Consider the following 19,125-nt stretch of genomic DNA (forward strand, 5'->3'; position numbering starts at 1 on the left):
TGACCAGTTATTTGTTAGTCAGTTGATTTAACAGATGTACAAACCTGTTGTATCATTATGCTGAATGTACCATACAATGATATGCAGTGACATTAGAAAGATATCACTCCCTCTTGAAGTTTTAAAAAAATTATAATGCATTGAAATATCATCCCATTGAAATATCCTCCACTTTAGTAGTACAGTTCAACACAAAACAAAACATGCAATTCTAATTTACAAATTATTAATTTATTCTGCAATCATGCAACTGGTCACAGATGGTTTAAAAATCAACTTATTTACTGTGACTGCTCAAGAAAATGGAATACATCTGGCCCAATTGAGTTACTTACCCAGGTGTACAAAAATTATTTCTTCACATTAAGTACTGACAATAAATCCTTGTGTTAATTAGTCAACAGACCTTTGTTAGCTGAATATATGCGTTAAAATTCTCATTGTGGGGTTTAATGATGGGAGTTGCCATTCACTGATGTTTTTGCATTTTCTGTAAAATATGTGTACAAAATGATTGCATATAGTAACGTAACACAATGTTACCTTAAGTTGATAATTTTTAGGGACAGTCACGTTTCTAAATTAAGACTTCAAGAAAACAATTCAGAATTGTGGTTTACCTCGATGTAAAGAACGGTAATCGGGGACATGAATTTTCCTGCGCTGCTTCAGCAGGTCCAGTTCAACATGACGTCATGTGCGGGAAAGAGACAGACAAACGGAGAGGAGAGGCCGCGCAAGCGCACACGCAACTGAAATTGACAGGCAAGACGGTGCAGCGCTCCCGTCGCTTAGCGGGTTCAAGCGTAGCTTTACACAGCAAGCATCCACAGCAAGAGTGCCTGAACCGGGGGAACGCAGATTAATTATCCGCTACTGTAAAAAAATAAATAAATAAAAAATAAAAAACAACCCAAACATGTCTGTGGGTGGCGACTTTGGGAACCCTCTAAGAAAATTCAAACTCGTCTTCCTTGGGGAGCAAAGCGGTGAGTCTAACCACGTTAAATTCATTAAGCTAATTTTCATTTGCGAGGTGGACCAGCATACACCTGCTGGAATTAATGAAATGGATAATTGGTCTAGTTGTGTAGAAAAAATACAAATTGCTAGATTGTTGTTTTCTGGGAAATTAGTTTTTATTTGAAGTGTTTGCTTCTGTTGGACGCAAGTTTAATTTTAGTTTGTTTTATATTGTAATTTGACTGGACCTAAAGGAAAACGGATAGTCACTGACACATTAAAAATGGCAAGTTTAATGCCGCCTAATGCGTTAAACGGTGGATAAATCACTTTTGGCTAAAAGGTCTTTCGATGGAAATAAAGCTTTTGTTGAGCATTCAGCGAGACTTTGATACATTAGATGCATTTTAAATGTTCTATGTTTTCGCAAAGCCCTGACTTAATCAATTTTAGTTTTTACAGAATAACATTATAGCCTACTGTTCTAAATATTAAGCTAGCATCAAGAAACTTCATTTTTGTACTATAAGCCGGTGATGTCAAACGATTTTATTCCAAATGAGAGCTGTACTTGCTTTGGAACAGAAAAATAAATAAATAATTTCCTGTGTGTTGAGACACACCCAGGTTGCTACTGTCGGTAGGATAACTTGTTTAGCTGCAGTCTTCGCTGTTTTTGTTTCTTTCACGACACGATGACAGTTGTGTATTATCATATATTTTTATACCTCCAACAATGATAGAAATTAAACAAGACAGAAAAGTGCCTTTGGAGAACACGAAGAAATTAATGTCTAGTATGTTCAACTCGGTGATCGATGCTCTGGCTCCATGTAGAAGTCCCTCGGCATTCTGTCTATACAGCAAACTTGAATGCCTCAGCCTTATTTCTCATACAAATCAGATGGGCAACGGAGAGAATATCGGTCAGCATGTTTCTTAAATGCGGGCTGTGATTTAGAGTGCAGGAAACAATGAATGTTGATGTGGTAAGGTGGCACTGCGAATCCCCGAAGCATCTAATCACTGACTTATTTTGTCATCTCTTCTCTAAACATATTAGAGACATTGAGGAGGAGGAAATGTCTCATCATTGCCATGACAGCCGGGCACATCACGTTGTCTGCTGGGAGCGGTACAACTGCAGAGGATATGTATTGTCAGATAAATCAACTAAGCAATTTAGTCCCATAATCCTCTACGATAGGCCGTTGACACGTATGAAATCTCTATTGGCGATTAATTCCCTGGCTTTTATTGCATGCCTATTTGTACATGAACTGTCTGTGTCGACAGCAAGTATACGACATGTTTGTATTATGTGGCTTTGGCGTCAGATGATTCGCAGAAATGCTATTGCTTTGGATTAGAAAATTGCCCTTTAAGGCAATACCAACAGTGCTGTGTGGAAGGTGTTGAGCAGGTGACAAACAGAATTGACCAGTGGTGTAGTTTGTTTGGAGGTTTAAAGAAGGAAGGTCACATCTGCCCTGTCTTTCTTGGTAAAATGTTGCATCTGATATGCATGTAATCCATTCTCAATGCACATCATGCCAGCTATACCGGGAAGAGTGTTGAAGTGTCAAATGAATAAAGACAGTAAAATATGAGTTGAAAAATATCGTCTATGTCTTCTTTTACCAGTGAAACCCTTGATAACTTAATATGACTACCTCATTTAAAGGACTTACCTGATTTAAATGTTAATCTTAGGCAAAATGAGTGTGTTTGTGTTGGCAGGTGACCTGCTAAGGGATGATGGTTCACGTATTAATACCATATAAAAGGGTAACGGCTAACCTAGTTTACAGTTAGAATGTGACCTTCACTAAGAATTGTAATTTGGTGGAAGTTTACCATTGCTTGGAGCTGATATAGGTGTGACTCAACCATTATCATAAACAGTCTCATCTACTGTTATTGTAAAGGCAAATTCTGAACATCAATCTGACAGTTGCATCTGCACTTTACACAATCAAGTCTTGCATGCGAAAAAAATCAGTTTTTTCTGAATTATCGTGACGCTCCTTGACGACACGGTGCGTAGCGTAGCGCGTTAGCACGTCGTGTTGCAGTGCCCTGGACTCTCCTGTTACGCATGGCTCTCGAGTGAAAAACTGGAGCGGCAGCCTTCGGGTTCTCGTTTGGGATTCCTGGATCTGTCGTCCTGCCCTCCCTGGTGAGATGAACGATTCGTGGGCGGGGTCTGAGACGGCGAGAGCCTATCGGACTGGGAGAGAGCGCTGGCACGGGACGGGGACAGGCATTTTGCGGGCGCGAGTCGGGCGTGCTCTGCCAAAAGTGGTCTCGATTGTGCTGGCACATGCCGGGTGATGGCGATTCTACGGCTGATCCAGCTGCAGCCCATTGGACCCGGTACCGGCTAGCAGGGCCACCGGCTAGCACGGCTCAGAACGGAACGAGACCGCCCTTCTGCTCCCGGCTGTCGGCTGTCACTGGATGCCTGTAGGTTTTTTTTTTTTTTTGTCTGCTGTGGGTGATTGGCACTTACTCCTTCTGGGATCGACTGTGCTGTTTGTTGTTCCGTTGGAAGAATTATTAGATTATATTAGATGGAAAACTTCATTTGCAGTATGCTTAAGCTTGAGCTTAGGTTCGAATTTGGTCTGTGCTGTTTCAGCATTGTTACTCTTTCTTGCAGTGGAATTGTTTTTTTTTGTAATTTGTATGTTTTACATCTGTTGTTCATTTAATTTTATATTCTTGTGCATTATTGTGAAATTGCCTTTTTTTTCCTTTTTCTCATTTCAACATTTATTGCTTTTGCCATGATAATGTTTGATACGCATCTCTAAGAGGCGTGACAGTGGAATGTACAAACTGCCTTTTTCCTTTTCATGGTGCACTTCTCATTTTAGAAATATATTCATGTAAATACCTCTTGTGCTTGCCGCATGCTTTGCCATTGCTTACTGAGCGTGCTATTTTGAATAACAGGAAACCGCTTCCAGGAAGCAGCAAAATGCTACAAACGGCATCTTGCCTTGATGACAGCTCTCTTTAAAGCGAGCTTAAACATTTATGGTGCTTTGGGGGGCCGGAGAGAAGACGAGGGCTCGCAGTCGGTCTTCCCTGCCGGGTCGTGCCTTTTCAAGGAACGGGAGAAGCTGTCGAAGGTGCTGAACTCCATGGCCCGGAAGCGAGGTTTCGCTGGAAGAAATGGACTCTTTGAGACGCCCAAGTCAGGCCCGGGCAGGGCAGCCGAAACCAGGACCGCGCCGTTGCTAATCGGCCCCCGTAAGGGATCACTCCGGCCCGGGACCGAGAGAGGCAGCACCCCCCCCCCTCCCCCCACCACAACCACCACCCTCCGGCTTTGATTGGCCTCATTGACAAAACCATCTTTCTGGACGCGAGGCGTAATTGCTGCTGGTGCGCGCGCAGCCGTGAATCCTCGACAGGTCCAACACCATCATTTATTAATGCAGACAACGGCGCTCTGTCTGGGAGGAGGAGGCCAGCGTCAGACCTCGGGAATGAAGTGCTTCCCAGCCATTCAGGGCTGATCAAGCAAGCACCCTCAGATCTTTGGCCTTAATGAGCGCTCCTTGTCCTTGGGTGGGAGTTGAGAATGGCTCACGCAGGACCCCATGGCGAGAGATGTACTAGCACGTTACGGCGAAACCAGTATCCTTTGTACGTGTAATTTGTATGCTAGCTGCAACAGAATTCTTTGTGTGACTGAGCAGAATGGAATATTGATTATGTACTATAAAATACTTTCACCAAAGGGGCAGTATTTTGCGGCTGTTCTTTGAATCGCAAAAAGGGGGTGTCTCTGCTTTGTTTTCCATGGAAAATGATTACGTTTATACGAGCGTGGTCAATGTATAAAGCCAACATTCTCCGCAAGATGGTTAACTGCCGGAATGACAAAATAATATATAAATCTTACTGAGCATTTGCGAGTCCTCGCAGGTGGTCACTGCGGTGAGGAACGGGATAAGTGAAAGGCTGCGGTACGCGCCGTCTCAAAAAAAAACACCGGGCCGTGCGGTCACAGCCCTCTCCCGGGCGAAGCGAGGGGGGAAAGAAAAGCTGTGAAATCGATTAAAGTGAAAAGATGTCTGGGGGTCGCGTGATGACCAGGTGAGCTCCTGCTTGAACGTGGAATAAAACACGGGCGGGCCCAGCGAGGGGAAAGGAAAAGAGGCCGAGGCGTGAAGAGTTGGGGGAAGCGGAGCGGCCTCTTCTCACGCTCTGAGAATATCAAGCGAGTTGTCCGTGCCCTCTCCCCCGGGCCAGAGTGGAGGGGGGCAGTATTGGCGATCTGCTGGCACAGCCATAATGGCCTAGGTTTTGCGCCACGGAGCCGGTGCCTATTAGAAAAGAAAAAAAAAAGTATTCTCTTCAGACCAGCAGGGGCCTTGCCAAATTCACCCATGGCGCAATCAACAGGATTATTGTTGGAGTTGTTCACGGGCAGGCTAGTTCGCTGCCCGCGCTCGCTCTGAAGCAGTTCGCTGATTGCACGTTTCGTCTTCCTCTCTTTTGTAGTTTACCTTAAAATGCACTCGACTGGGTGCTTGAGACGCGCATTAAGCAGGTTTACAGGTGGGCTTTATTTACACCTACCGCCAGCGGGATTTAATAAATGGAGGGTGGCACGGTTTGGGGTGGGGGTGGGGCGTGGATTATAACACCGGAGAACTATGCTTAGAATTCAAATGCCATAATCCCCCCACCCCCCACCCCCTTTGCAGCCCTCTCAAAAAGCAGACGATCACAATCTGATATCATTAAATAAACAATCCAGCGGAGCCAACTCACGTGCCAATCGGTTTGTCGCTAGGCAACACATCGAGAGCGCACTCTGGGTTTTTCGACGCACTTGCGTGGAGGCCAGGGACACTTGTTGACTGGGACCTCTTATCCATTCCATGTACAGTTGCATATTGATTCTTCCCGCAGTTTGCATAGGATTACCGTGATAATAATTGTTGAAAAATTGCGTTGCTCATTTCAGTCTTTATAGCCTTTAATGTGATCTGTTTGCTTTGCGACTAAGCTCTCTGGGAAGGGGGAGAGGAGACGCTGTAATCTCCCCTGCCTTGGTGCCGAGCGCCTCAGGAATGTTAAACCAGACGAGCTCTTTTCCGCGTTTATCCAGTTTAAAATGAGCCCTGAACCGGACAGGAGAGTAACAGAACCTTCACAGAAACTCGGACAAACGCGACCTTTTAATTCCTCTGACTCCCATTGGCGTCCGGCTCGTCTCCAGAACCCACTAGCGCCGCCGCCGTCATTAATTTTTATTTAACCGTAGGAGCCAGATTGTTTAAGACTTGAGCACCACGTCATCCAGGAGCAACATTTCGCTCTCCTAGGATGGTTATTATAGTCTGCTGATTGAATTGACACACATTTTGAATTGATACAAGTGAACAGAACCTCAATGACGTTTTTATATATGGTGAGAGCTGGTTGAATGGCGCAATTTGCAACATCTGCTCCAGCTGATGGTTTAACATAATATTCATGAGGCAGGAAGCAATGTTTCTATAATTTGAGCATAGCTTGAGTGTTGATTAAGAAACGCCCTGAGCGTTCAGGTTTTGGTGGGCACTGGGTAGTACTCTTTAACAGAGTAGGGATTTATACTGTAGGTTAAAGAGTACCTTGTCATGGAGTCTTTGGTTGATGACCTGATTGCAGTCAAGATACAGTAGTTTTGCTGAGGACCTTATAGGAGTTTAAAAGAGGAATTAGATGGGTTTTAGTAGTCAAGAAGTGTTCCAAACTCATCAGTTATTGTGTGCTGTTCTATGTATTGTAGATATTTTGGTGGTGTTGATATGTGAGCCAAGCTCCAGAACCTCAAGCTCAGAGAAACAGGAAAGAGGGTACTGTACATCTCTGAGTGTATATGTCATAAGGCCAGCAGTCCCATCTTAATTAATGTGGGGTTCCAGTACTCTTCTCCTGCTGGCTGTGAGCACATGCTTCACCCCCTGCCCCCTCACTAAGTGAGCATGCTTCAGTCTCTGACTACGTGAGCATACTTCACCCTCTTGCGAAGTAAGCATGCTTCACTCCCTCTCTAAGTGAGCATACTTCACTCTCTCACTAAGTGAACATACTTCACCCTCTTGCGAAGTAAGCATACTTCACTCTCTCACTAAGTGAACATACTTCACCCTCTTGCAAAGTAAGCATGCTTCACTCCCTCTCCAAGTGAACATGCTTCACTCTCTCACTAAGTGAACATACTTCACCCCCTTGCGAAGTAAGCATGCTTCACTCTCTTGCTAAGTGGGCATGCTTCGCTGTCTCGCTACATGAGCATGCTTCACAGCGCATTCCTGGCTCCCCCACACAAGACCCCTCCCTCTCCTGCATTCTGTGTGCACCTGCCTCTCTCTCTCTTTCTCTGTGTGCAGGGACTGAAAAGCACTATTTAATTATAGATTAGCATTAATGATGGGTAAAACCGACTAACTCTCCTCTGCTGGTCTGATGTGCTTTCTCTTGCTCTCTTACACATACACACACACACACACACACACACAGCACTCTGGTCTTTTATAGTGAATTTTCTTATTTACTGTTTTGTGTTCTGCTTTTTTGTGAAATTTACCAGTGAAATTTACCGCCTCTTACTTGTTCTGGCTGCATGACCCCAGGAATAAAATGGAATAATTAGATTGTTTTTTTTCTTTTTTTTTTGTTTTGTTTCAGGGGGCAAATGTTCTGTAATTTCACCACATAAAAATCAATATTGATCTCATCAGGTAGCTTGTGGGGTCCTCACCTATTCAGATCTCTTGACACTGTAATTTAGAACCATATTGTTCCACCATTATGTTTTCCTGCATGTAATTTAAAAATATAATGGCATCCATCTATGGACACCATTAGATCTAATCATCCTCTAAACAGCGATGGCTGTGTAATTTATTGGTTTATTTGTTTATCATGTGGAACACTGACTTAATTGGTCTTGAAATGAGCTGGAATGTGCTTGGACAACAAAGTGATGTTGCTCATAAAAGAGTATTGATCTTTGTGTTCCATTACATGCAATATCAGTTCTTTTGCAGTTTTCACGCCGTATATATAGTAGAAAAATGGTTTCGGTTGCTTGCGTTTAGAAAGCCGTGTTTTTAATTTCAATTTTGTTGAATCTTAAAATACTTTTGTTGAGGTGAGGGACTGAATCGTATTTAAAATGTGAATAATTCATACTTTATTCATGAATTTAAATGGTGATTGGGAACTCATTGGGAATTTCTCATTTCTTTCCACTCTGACATATTGCCCTCCCAGTGGCAACATGAAAGCTTTATCATTCAGATTACTGTGTGCTGCATTATGTTTACATGCCATGTTGTATTCCAATGCACCTTAATATAACCTTGAAAGAAATGACTCGAAATTCGTGATTCTATTTCACTTGCTGGGAAGACTAAATGACAAAGTAACGTGTATTTTAAGCACCCGCGGATATTCTGGAGGTGCCACTGTGAGCTCCGCGAATTTATGATTGCAGATTTATTTATAGTGGGTTCCTAGCTGTTGCCTGGTTTGGAAACGTATCAGAAATATTGAGGCTTTCCTGTGCGCCTTTGCGGCAGTGCCTCCAGCTTTGTGGACTGGAACCAGAGAGAAAAAACAGTTCCATAACTCAAGAGCCCTTCATAATCTCTTTCCTGTCATTATAAGCTCTTGTTGCTTGGTTGTTGGGTTTGTATCTCAGGCAAAAGTGTTGGATGACATGTTCTGTTCTGTTAGTATACATTCTGTAAAGGACATTGAAACAACATGCTTTACTTGCATAAACCCTTATTCAGGGGTACTAATCCCCACTAAATGGCAATCTAGATACAAACACCTGTTGAGATTTTTTAAAAATTTAAATATACTAACATGTCAGCAGTTCCTCTGTGTACTAGCCCCCAGCTTGGAAGACAGTGGAGTGCAGAGATGTTTGTGTATTTAAAAAAAAAAAAGAAATCCAAATGGTAATTTACATTGACCTACTGTCCCTTTCTTCCATATAATATTTTGTCATCTGCCAACATAAAATCAGGGATGGAAAAATGTCATTTATTCTCATGGAAAAGCTTAACAACAGATGCCTAAGGTCCAAACTAAAGCTCTTAATGGAGACAAAAAAAGCATTATCACCCCAGAGCAGCAATTCAACCCCTCTCTGGAACAAATAGCAATCAAACATGAATGAAAAGGAACCAGGTATGCTGGTGTGCCGGTTAATTGCCCTCACGAATCACGATGTGGCAAATATTTCTACTTAAGTATAAATGCTTTATTCGGAAACAAAATGTAATGTAATAATGTTTTACTGCAGTGTTTTTTATGTTGTAATAACACAACCCCCTAAAGGTGCTGACTTTGCAGCTGGTGGAGTACAGCATTGATTCCGGTGTTGAGGTCAACATCAAATAGCCAGGCCTAATATTGGCATGCAGCACGGGTGCAGTCCATGTTTCCTGTGGATGTAATAAATTTGAACGTACACACAGGCTGTATTGAATCAGTGCGCCTGCTTTCTCTTCTAACCTTACTGGGAGTTTGACCATAACCCCTAACAAATCCAGTTTAGTTGCTAATCAAAAGGCTAGTAGTTATAGACCTTCGTCGTTGCAGTCACGTTTAATCTCTGGCTCACTGGGCAATATTGTCTTGGCTCAAGCCTCCCTCCCCATCTGTGGGCTCCTTCCTGCGTCACTAAAAAATCTGAATGGTTGCATTTCTTTGGCAATTAAAATATTGATTATCTATCGCCTTCTTAATAAGATGGCCAAGAAAAGTGCAGGATTTTGAAAATGCATGCCCACTAAATTTCATTGGCTGACACCCGCCTCATTGACCTGCCATGGATGGCCTCTGCAGCTGGCTTTTTAATGGTCATCTTCGTCTTGGTCTATAAGCGCTCCTTGTGTATTTATAACGGCGCTGCAAACAAGTGCTATAATTACCGCAATATAGCCTTCTGAGCAGCTTCATAGTATTCGTCTGTAAAATGTGTTTGTGCCTCTAATTGACTAGTCACAGCCCAGGGCGAAATGCATAAATGTATGGGATTTAGTGCCAGAGCTTTGAAGCATTCAGGTCTTCTGACGTAATGACTGTTACTGCTCCGAACTTGAAAGGGGTGCGCACAAGGAGCAAAATCCCGTTGTAAGCCTCACCGTGACTTTTCAGCTTGCGAAACGGCCTGCTCGTCCCCTTTCAGCGTCGCCAGGCCAGAGTGGCATCTCGTTAGATTGGATGTTGTCGCCTGCCAGCCGTCGCTGTGACAGTTGTCCTGTTCACGGCGACTGATCTGATGGCGCAAGGCTCCGTTAATTCCCCGACTTCATCGGCGAATGGATCTGGCATTTCCCGGGCTGAGATGGGGATCGCCCGACAATCATGGGACTTTCACTACTTGATTTACTCACCCACCCTCTGACTCTCAGGCTGCCGATATTAAAACTGGCGAGAGAATGAACCAGTGGATGCTCTGCTGAGATATTGTTCAGGACAAGGGGGTTGTTTTATTTTTCTGTTATCTTTTCCCCCCTTTTTTCTTCCTCCAATTTCGAAAAGCCAATCACGTTCTTGCTTCAACCCTCACCTTAAACCCCATTGTTGATTCTGGAGAGAGCGGGCCCGTGCGCCGGTAATGAGGATCCACTGGAACCACAAGAGCGCGAGAAGCTGCTGCCTCTCGTTATTACACTGCAGCCATGCTCGCACAGACATGATCGTAAGGAAGACTCATCATGTGCTGCTCAACAGGTGAACTTATGGATACCTAACTGACCAGCAGAGGTGGCTGGTTCCAATTGTGTTAATTATGCATGGCCCTGTGGGGCTACCAACCACAGTTGGCACTGGCACGATCCAGATTCCATATTAGACCAGGGCATCCATGCACTAGAACAGTGCCTTAACAGTATAAGCGCCCCAGTAAGGGAGTTTTTAATAGTCAAAACATAAGAAAAGTGTGGTAGAGTTGAATTCACTGCACAGGGAAAATTTTTACACAGGAGGGTTTCCACTAACTTTGATTAGCTATGACGTAACATTTTAGCCATTTTCCCCATCCAAAAACTTGTGCGCCTGTAGTGGCTGGTGATCTTTTGACTGTTCAGTTTCTCTGTTTACTTTCCATCTTAATACACCGTTTCATCTATCCTTAACGGAATCTCATTGAAATTGGCACTGGAGGGATAGAGCGGTTTATTGTCAGCAGTAGAATTGCTGGCACGTGCAGACTTTGTTAAGGGGCTGTCAATACGGAGGTGTGCGGCAGGTGCCTGGTGCGAGAGGTGTAGGTTTGCTGAGAGAGAGAGCGGGGGCTTCTGGGAGTCCAGGGTGGATCCAGTGGCTGGGCTCTGTTACTTTATTGAGCGGTCCGGCTTCGTCCAAAGATAATTCGGAGTCTTTTTCATTTCACATCTCATTGCACTCTTCCGTGCCGGAGCTCTCTGCCTCTGATGGATTGGGAGAAGCAGCTCCCTGGCAGCTTTGATCTGCTATTGATTGAGCTGGCTGGCCTGTAATGGGGGGTAATTGATCATAAGCCATCAGGCCCACACCCCTCCCCTCGCCCCCACCCCCCCCCCCACCCCTCGCCTTTCGGCACGCTGCTTGATTCCGAGACGGGGCCTTCGTCTCTGCGTCGGGCGGACTTCCTGTTTTGAGAGGGGACGTCCAAAAACCGTACAGCGTCGGCACTCCGGGCCAAGTCGTATCGATTTTCGGATTCCTTCAGCAGGAGGGACGACAGCAGTGCCCTGCGCAGGCTTTGATGCGAAAGTCCATGATATACTGCTGATTACCGAAATACCCACTGGGCAGATCGTAGCCATCTGCAATAGGACACTCAGAGGGTAAGCTATAAATCAAGTACCACATTGTATTATACGTTTGTAAAGAGTGTGTATTCTTGCAGGGAGATATTTCTGTATTCTAAGCAGTTGTATTGGTGAAATGCATCACCTTTGATGTCATATACTGTTCATTTAAACTTAGACTCCGCCACTTTCCGCACAGTTTTTTTCATCTGCCCTCTGTCCTTCCTCCTCACGTCTGTTCATGTAAGAGCTTTGGTCAGCCTTCTGGAATACTGGCCAGTGCTGTGGCTCCCCACATATACAGCGTAGATGAGCGGATGTGATCCCAAGGGGTCGCTGGGATAGCGTAACCTCCCCGACGCGCTTCCCAGAGGAAGAGGCGATTGCAAATCCAATAGGTTTCGGATGTCCTGAGCATCAGGAGACCGCCAGCCTGAAGCCGCAGTTACTTTCCATGCAATCTCGTCCACCCATGCAAAGGCATGCAGTCTAGCTCTTAGTGCATCAGTAAATTCAGTTTCTGGGCCATAACGCTTGATATCTGAACATAACATCTAATGTAAAACTGAAGGAATCCAATGCAAGCGATGCTGGTCGTCTCGATTGTATTCAGGCTAGAACTGTTGCGTTACGTCATGAAAACATCTGCGTAATGGATTATGCTGCGATTCGTTCAATATCATGTACAATGATGCTAAAATTGATCATTGTACGTGTCAGTTCGCTGTGGATTTCAGTGTGCAATTACACGCTCTCATTTGTAATGAATGAAACTGTAAATTAATGAGTTGAACTGGATATGAATTGCAGCTCTGAGACTGTATTACCATTGGCGCCCTGATTGCCCTGAAAGAACAGATGCGGTGGCAAAACGTACATGATTTGAAGTGACGGCCTATCCGAGTGAGTTACACTTATGGTAAATACTCTTGATTTGGGCAGATGCCGCGCCGTTTGTCCTTTGAAAGTCAGACGACGGGAGGCTATAAGCACACGTTACTTAGCGCCGGCTGCGGCGGCTTCTGTCGCCCCGGCGATGAGCCGCCGGTCCCTTTTTTGACGGCGTCCCGGTCGCTCAGACGGCCGCGCGGCTCCAATCGCGCGGGAGCCCGCCGCGGCTGAAGGCTGTCGTTTGCTCAGCGTGGGGCGAGCCGCTCGGCCGACTTCACCAGGCTCGCTCCGGCATTTACTCCGTTTCGCCTGCTCCAGATGGGCCCCCCACACCAGGCCCAACACCGCTCCAGAGGCCCCCCCGCGTTTAAAAAAATAAAATAAAAAAACCCGGCCCGCACTCCCTCCGCTTTTTTCCCCAGCCGCGACTTAATCGAGACGCGAGACGGGATCTAATTACACCCCCCCTCTCGGTGTGCGTCTGTTAGCGCGCGCGGGGCAGGGGAGATCGATCCTGATGTTGGAGGGGCAGGTTCCAGTGGATCCTCATTACCGCCGCTGCTCTAAACTGCACTTAATCGAATGGAAAGTGACGTCGGTTGGGAAACGCGTCTCAGGCTGATTAAGCCCCGTCCCCTGGCGCTGTTGCTCCCCGGCGGCCTCGCTCGCTCGTTCTCTCGCTCGCTCGCCGGGTCGGGCGGGCGGCGGCGGTTCGTCTTTCCCGAGGCCCCATCAATCCCCGCCGGCGCCGCCCCGGAGCGCCGAGGAGGGAGGGAGGGCGAAAGGAGATTGGCTCTCGTTCGGGTCGAACCTCGATGGATGGGACGGGGGCCCCGGGTCCTGGCGTCCGGGGGAACGGAGGGTGCCAGGGTGAGCGCGGCGAGGGGGCGCCGCAGACTGATTGGGGGCCTCGTTCCAAATTGTGGAAGGGAAGGCAGCAAGGCAGACGGCGGACATCCATCAGGCCCGGTTCAGTGGAAATACCCGTCTTCAGTGCTAAAGAGGGCCAACGGATTTTTATAAAGAGCCGGTGGGGTAAAATATGGAGTTATTTCCAGTGCAACTGTCTGTGCAGCCGCAGTACTGTATCATGTGAGGTGTGGGTGACACTACAATAAGTATTTTCCCTGGTCCGGCATCTTAGGATCTTAAAATAAAATAAAAAATGGTATTTTTTGCGCTAGGGGAACACTAGCTTCAGTATAATGCAATATATGCCAGTTTTAATGAAAACTATTTACGTCATTTCCAGTGAAGGTTCTCATTTTGTGGGGAATGCAGTTTTGTTTTTAACTGTACTAAAACAGGCTGTGTTCCCTGTTGTTGACTGGATGTCTCATTTCCATATAACGCTCTGCCTTTTCCCCACAGGCTGATGAATGTCCCTTTTACTGCGCACAGTCCATACCTCTCCCTAGGGGGGCATGCGCTCAAGGTGGAGATTGGATTGCCCTTTATTTTTTCCTATAGCCATCGTGTATCGCTCGAAATTATAATCCAATTAGAGTCCCCCTTCATTGCAGCAAGGTGGAGCAGTTAGCGTTAACAGCAAGGTGTTCAATTGTGCGCTACTGTGACATTTTTATGTTCACTGTTTATAAGCCATGACATTTTGAAGAGAAAAGAATCAGACCTCCGCGGCGAGATACTGTGCAGTCTGGTTGGGCTGTTTTTTTTTTGTTTTTTTTTTATCTGTCAGAGTTATTTATAGGTGCAACAGGAATTAAGTTATACTGAAGAGGAGTTTTCAAATGTATTATACAATGAATTCTTGCCCCCTGCCCTATGCTTGTACCGCGCTATTGAAGGTACTATACGAGGACAGCCGCGGGCCCCATCTTTAGTGTGTTGCGCAGCCGCCCTCCATTTTGACTGGGAATAGAAGTGACCAGATTTGTTCAGTCTGGGTACAACGTCATTGACTGGGTTTGGCATGCTGTTGATTGCCATGGAATGGGGTCCTTAAGGTGCATAATAGGAGCAATTATCTCTGTGGATTTCTTATGCAAGCGCTGTATTGATTTATGCCTACATGGTCAATATTTTCATAGTGGGCGTTCATACTTATTAGCACACGTTTTCATGTGCAGTGTTTGTCCTATTCTGCAGCTTCAGCAGCAAGGCTCTAATGCGCCGGAAATAAGAATACCTTATTGCGCAACAAAAAAAAGAGTATATACGTGTGTCTGCTAAATGGCTAAATGTAAACACAACTGTTTTTGTACACAATCTTTTTATTCAGCTGGATATTTTACTGAAACTATTCAGGTTAAGTAGTTTGGTCAAGGGCACTGCAACAGCACCTCAGCTGGGTATTAAACACATACCCTTTGAGCTATAAACCCATTTCCTTTAGCATTACAGTATGCTACACTGCTGCCCTGTTGCTTGCAATACCTTATTGCTTAGCTGCCCTGCCCTGTTTCTGGAGATCTACCATGCTGTAGGTTTTCAACCCTAATTTAACACACCTGATTCTACTCATTAGCAGCTCAAGGAGATCTCTCGTTGTTGAATGAGGTGTGCTTTGTACGGTTGGAGTGAAAACCTGCAGGTAGATCTCCAGGAACAGGGTTGGGCTGTCCTGCCTTATTGTGTAGACACATCAAACCCATCCTTAAGTCTATATGTAAGGAAATGTAACAGGGCTGTATTTTAGGCTTAGAGAAGTCAGTCAGCGATACAGTATTTCCACCTAACAAATAAATGGACTGACAGTGTCCAAAGCTGGTGCTGGGTGAATATAGTCCCAGTGCAGTTTGGTGTGTAACATTCACATGGGTATTAAATTTCAGAACTGAGCCCAGAGTTGAACCGAAGCAATATTACCAAATGATGGAAGGGGTGGCCAAATGGCGCACAGGAGAGATCAGTCCTTTTTCATTTACCTTTTGCACTGCATGATCTAATGTCTCTCAAGCACTGCCTGTTTAAACGTCCCAATGAAGCGTGTCAGTGCCCTAGGTATTTTTATTTTTTTGGACTGTAGTTAGACAGGCATGCATTTACATTGCTTTGTAGCAAATACAACATAGTCCCTCCCAGTTACCTTGTCCCTCAATATTTCTTCCGTCTTGGGCATGTTTTAGTGTAAATATGAAATGAATTGATGTGATGTGAGTGAAATTGGAGAATGGCAGTAGGTTTTCCTTTGGTATGAAAACAAGACTTGGGTTGGTGGGTTTCCATCTCTATTCATGCATAGCTTATCGGAGCCTTGACTTATTCAGAAACAGAAAATCATATCATCCATTTTGCAGAATTGGAATTAGCCCTGCCTATAATGCTATTAATCTTGTCACTATAATACACACATTAATCCTCACCTTTATATTTATTTGTGTGAGTAACAGAGAATCAATCAAAATTCCATTTATGGTTCCATTGCTATAAAATATTTGAAATTGAATGGGGCTTGGGTGTCCTGGGCCCTGTTTTCAGGAGAATCATGCTTGCTGTCAACACGAGGGGTACAGTGCTTGTAGTGCATGAATAATGTTTGAAAAGTTTTGTGGCCCACCTAGATCATGTCAGTGCAGTGTACAACAATCCTGGTTAAAGATTGCTCTCCACCAATCGATGGATAGCTTTGGATTGGCAGAAGCTAACGAGTAGCTTGACCCCTGTGTTCCTGCTGACTGATGGTATCGACAGCCCCCTGGAGCCAATTACTAGCAAATAATTACCTGGTGGAGGCATTCGTGCTTTTGACTGATTAACTTCTTTTTTTTTTAGGGAGCAAAGGGCTAAAGGAGCCTAACAGCTAATTTTACGACGAGACCTCAATTATGTCCTCAAATAGTTTACAAAAAATATATAGGACCCTAAAAAAGAGAATTCTGGGTAAATACTGGGTTTTCACTTAAATTGAAAAGGCCCTGCTGAGGGAGACTGTGAGCAGCGCAAAGTGAGTCACGCTATGTTAGCTTTTCCAGGACGGGTTCACTTTGAAGAGGATATTTGTTACACGGTTTGGAATGGCACAGGCTGCTCATTTAGGCTTATGATCGAGCTCCAGCTGTAATCTTTGTAGTCTTGTAGTATGGGGGAAAAGGAAAAGACATTAGCTGTGATGTCCAATACACCGACCAACCTTGAAGAACATACATGGACTGCATTTATGTGGATGGACTGCATTTAAGTAGTGCTTTTATCCAAAGCGCTTTACAATTGATGCCTCTCATTCACCCATTCAGAATCACACTCACACACACCAACGGTGAAAGGCTGCCATGCAAGGTACCAATCAACTCATTGGGAGCAATTAGGGGTTAGGTGTCTTGCTCAGGGATACTTCGACACGCCCAGGATGGGGGATAGAACCGGCAACCCTCCGACTGCCAGACAGCCGCTCTTACCTCCTAAGCTATGTCGCCCCTACATCCTCCACCGGTGAACGCCGAGTTCCCCCCACGCGAATTCTGAGCACGCGGAGCGAAGCGGTATCGCCCCGGGCTTCCCCGCGAGCCGAGGCAGGGCGCGCTGGAGCCGAACCGCCCGACATTTATTTGCTCTCCCCACAGAAGTCCCCTCGCCCCCCCCCAGCCACAATAAAAGCGATCCCCCTGACCCCCATTAATAACCGCCGTCCTCCCGGGGAGGGGGTGATGGATATTGCGGCGACGCCCGGGTCATCTCTCGCCGGGCCCCGGCGCGGGGGAAGGAAGACTTCACGCGGCCCAGGGACCGTGACGGCGGCGCGTGGCGAGATCTCCTCCGGGGCGCGGCGGCGGGCCGTGGGTCGGGAGGCTCTGATTGGCCCGCGGCCTGTTCGCCCGGCGGCCATAATGAGGCCTCAGGCAAAGGTGACAGGGGCGGGGGGGGGGGGGGAACGAGGTCCGGGACACAACGTTGTAATGGATATTTCTGCAGATAGCAGGGGGGGGGGGGGGGGGGGAACTCGCCGGGCAGAGCAGGGAGTGAAGGGAGCGCTCCTCGGAGATGACTCGCGAGTTATTGTTCCCGACAACACCAGCGAAGCGCTGCAGCAGAGACAGGGCCATCAGTGCCACACTGGCTCTCTCTCCGGATAATTACAATCTTGCCACGCGTGCGTCCGGTAATTCAATTTGTGTCAAAACACTGGGGTTGTGTCAGAAAATTGCTTCATCTTGGTTTTGAAAAGAATGAAGAAAGACAATTTTGGCTATTATCATCAAAATGAGTTTTTTGGATACCCACTTGTCACCCCATACAGAGTTCCACGAATGGAATGTTTTAGTAGTTGTTGGTGCACGACATGTCACTGCAATCTATTGTGATGTGAGCAAGGCCATATGCAGTCTTCCAGAATGACCTGCTAATTTGTCTGCTTTTTTGTTCTAAAGCGATGTTCAAACCTTTAGTTTGATTTTCAAATAACTTTCCTCCTAGTGTTTTCTTGTTTTCAATCCTGCTTGCTTGCATTGTACTCATGAATACGGAGCATAATAAATAAACGGGAAAATATTACCGGTGGTTATCTATCCGTCTTGAATTGGACAATTTATAATATTTGTCATTCATTAATATGAGCCATGGTGGCCATGAGTGGTGACCAGTTCAAAGGAATCCCTTACCCCGTTCACCAGATTTGTATCTAGTGTCCTGGGCTTGTATCTGCGTTATGGAGATTTGAGAAAGCCCAGTGCAGCTACATTGTGGGCAGGTTGATCGCAGCTAGGCCCTTCCCAGCATGCCTTTTGCGGGACGCATGTGCAGTGAAACTGGGGGGGGGAACGGGAGCAATGGATGGAGCCCTTCCTCTTTTAAGGCGTGCTTGTATCAAAGGATATCGTTTATGATAAGTAAAAGCGCACTTGAACTAAGAGCCACCAGACCTGGCTTTGCAGCTGTCTCATTTGGCCTGTGCCACCTCTGCCAAGAACAATCATGCTCTTATGATATTATGGGTCATATACCTGAGGGGAGCCGTTTTATTCCTCGTGGCCTGAGAGCAGTCCCCCCGTTCTCCCCATATGAAGGGAATCTAATTTAAACATTGAACTGTCAAACCGGGCCCCTCTCAGGCTTGCTGGCCTCAGTGGCAGACATATGGCGCCTGTCTTCTCTCAAGGCATTCACAGCGGCAGTGGGAGTGATATATTTCGAAAATGTTATCACTCCTGTGTGTGTGTGCGAGAGAGAGAGAGAGAGAGAGAGAGGGGGAGAGGGAGAGAGAGAGAGAGAGAGAGATGGAGAGAGGGGGGAGAGGAGAGAGAGAGAGATCCTTGCTTTTATTAGGAAGAAGTAAAATGCTTCATTAGGTTGCGTCAGACCAGAAAAACTGGCCCTGAGAAGGTTTCCAGCCATACTGTGCTGGTGCAGGCAGTCTCCATGTTCTAAAGGTCTGTAGAGCTTCATTCATTATTATTTTATTTAGTTTTGCATTGTTGGCAAACAGGTCGCGGGCACTGGCAGCTGCTCATTTAATTTAATTTGACTGTGGCGGTTTGATTTAACACGT

The 19,125-nt window shown here is 45.8% G+C and overlaps 1 protein-coding gene across 3 annotated transcripts in view; it reads left to right on the forward strand.

The window, feature by feature from the left end:
- The first annotated feature begins 711 nt into the window (after positions 1–711).
- rab6ba (RAB6B, member RAS oncogene family a) overlaps positions 712–19,125 on the forward strand; it is a 69,704-nt gene continuing 51,290 nt past the window's right edge. The window contains exon 1 of one of the 3 annotated variants that reach the window (XM_035414111.1): positions 712–989. In XM_035414111.1, coding sequence (XP_035270002.1) covers positions 920–989 — 70 coding nt within the window. In that variant the 5' untranslated portion in view covers positions 712–919. Of the gene's footprint in view, positions 990–3,306; positions 3,430–19,125 lie in introns of those variants that run through there. The other 2 variants (XM_035414112.1, XM_035414113.1) reach the window with 2 other exon arrangements.

The sequence above is a fragment of the Anguilla anguilla genome, chromosome 4, assembly GCF_013347855.1.
Source record: "Anguilla anguilla isolate fAngAng1 chromosome 4, fAngAng1.pri, whole genome shotgun sequence".
In the NCBI taxonomy this organism is placed as follows: Eukaryota; Metazoa; Chordata; class Actinopteri; order Anguilliformes; family Anguillidae; genus Anguilla; species Anguilla anguilla.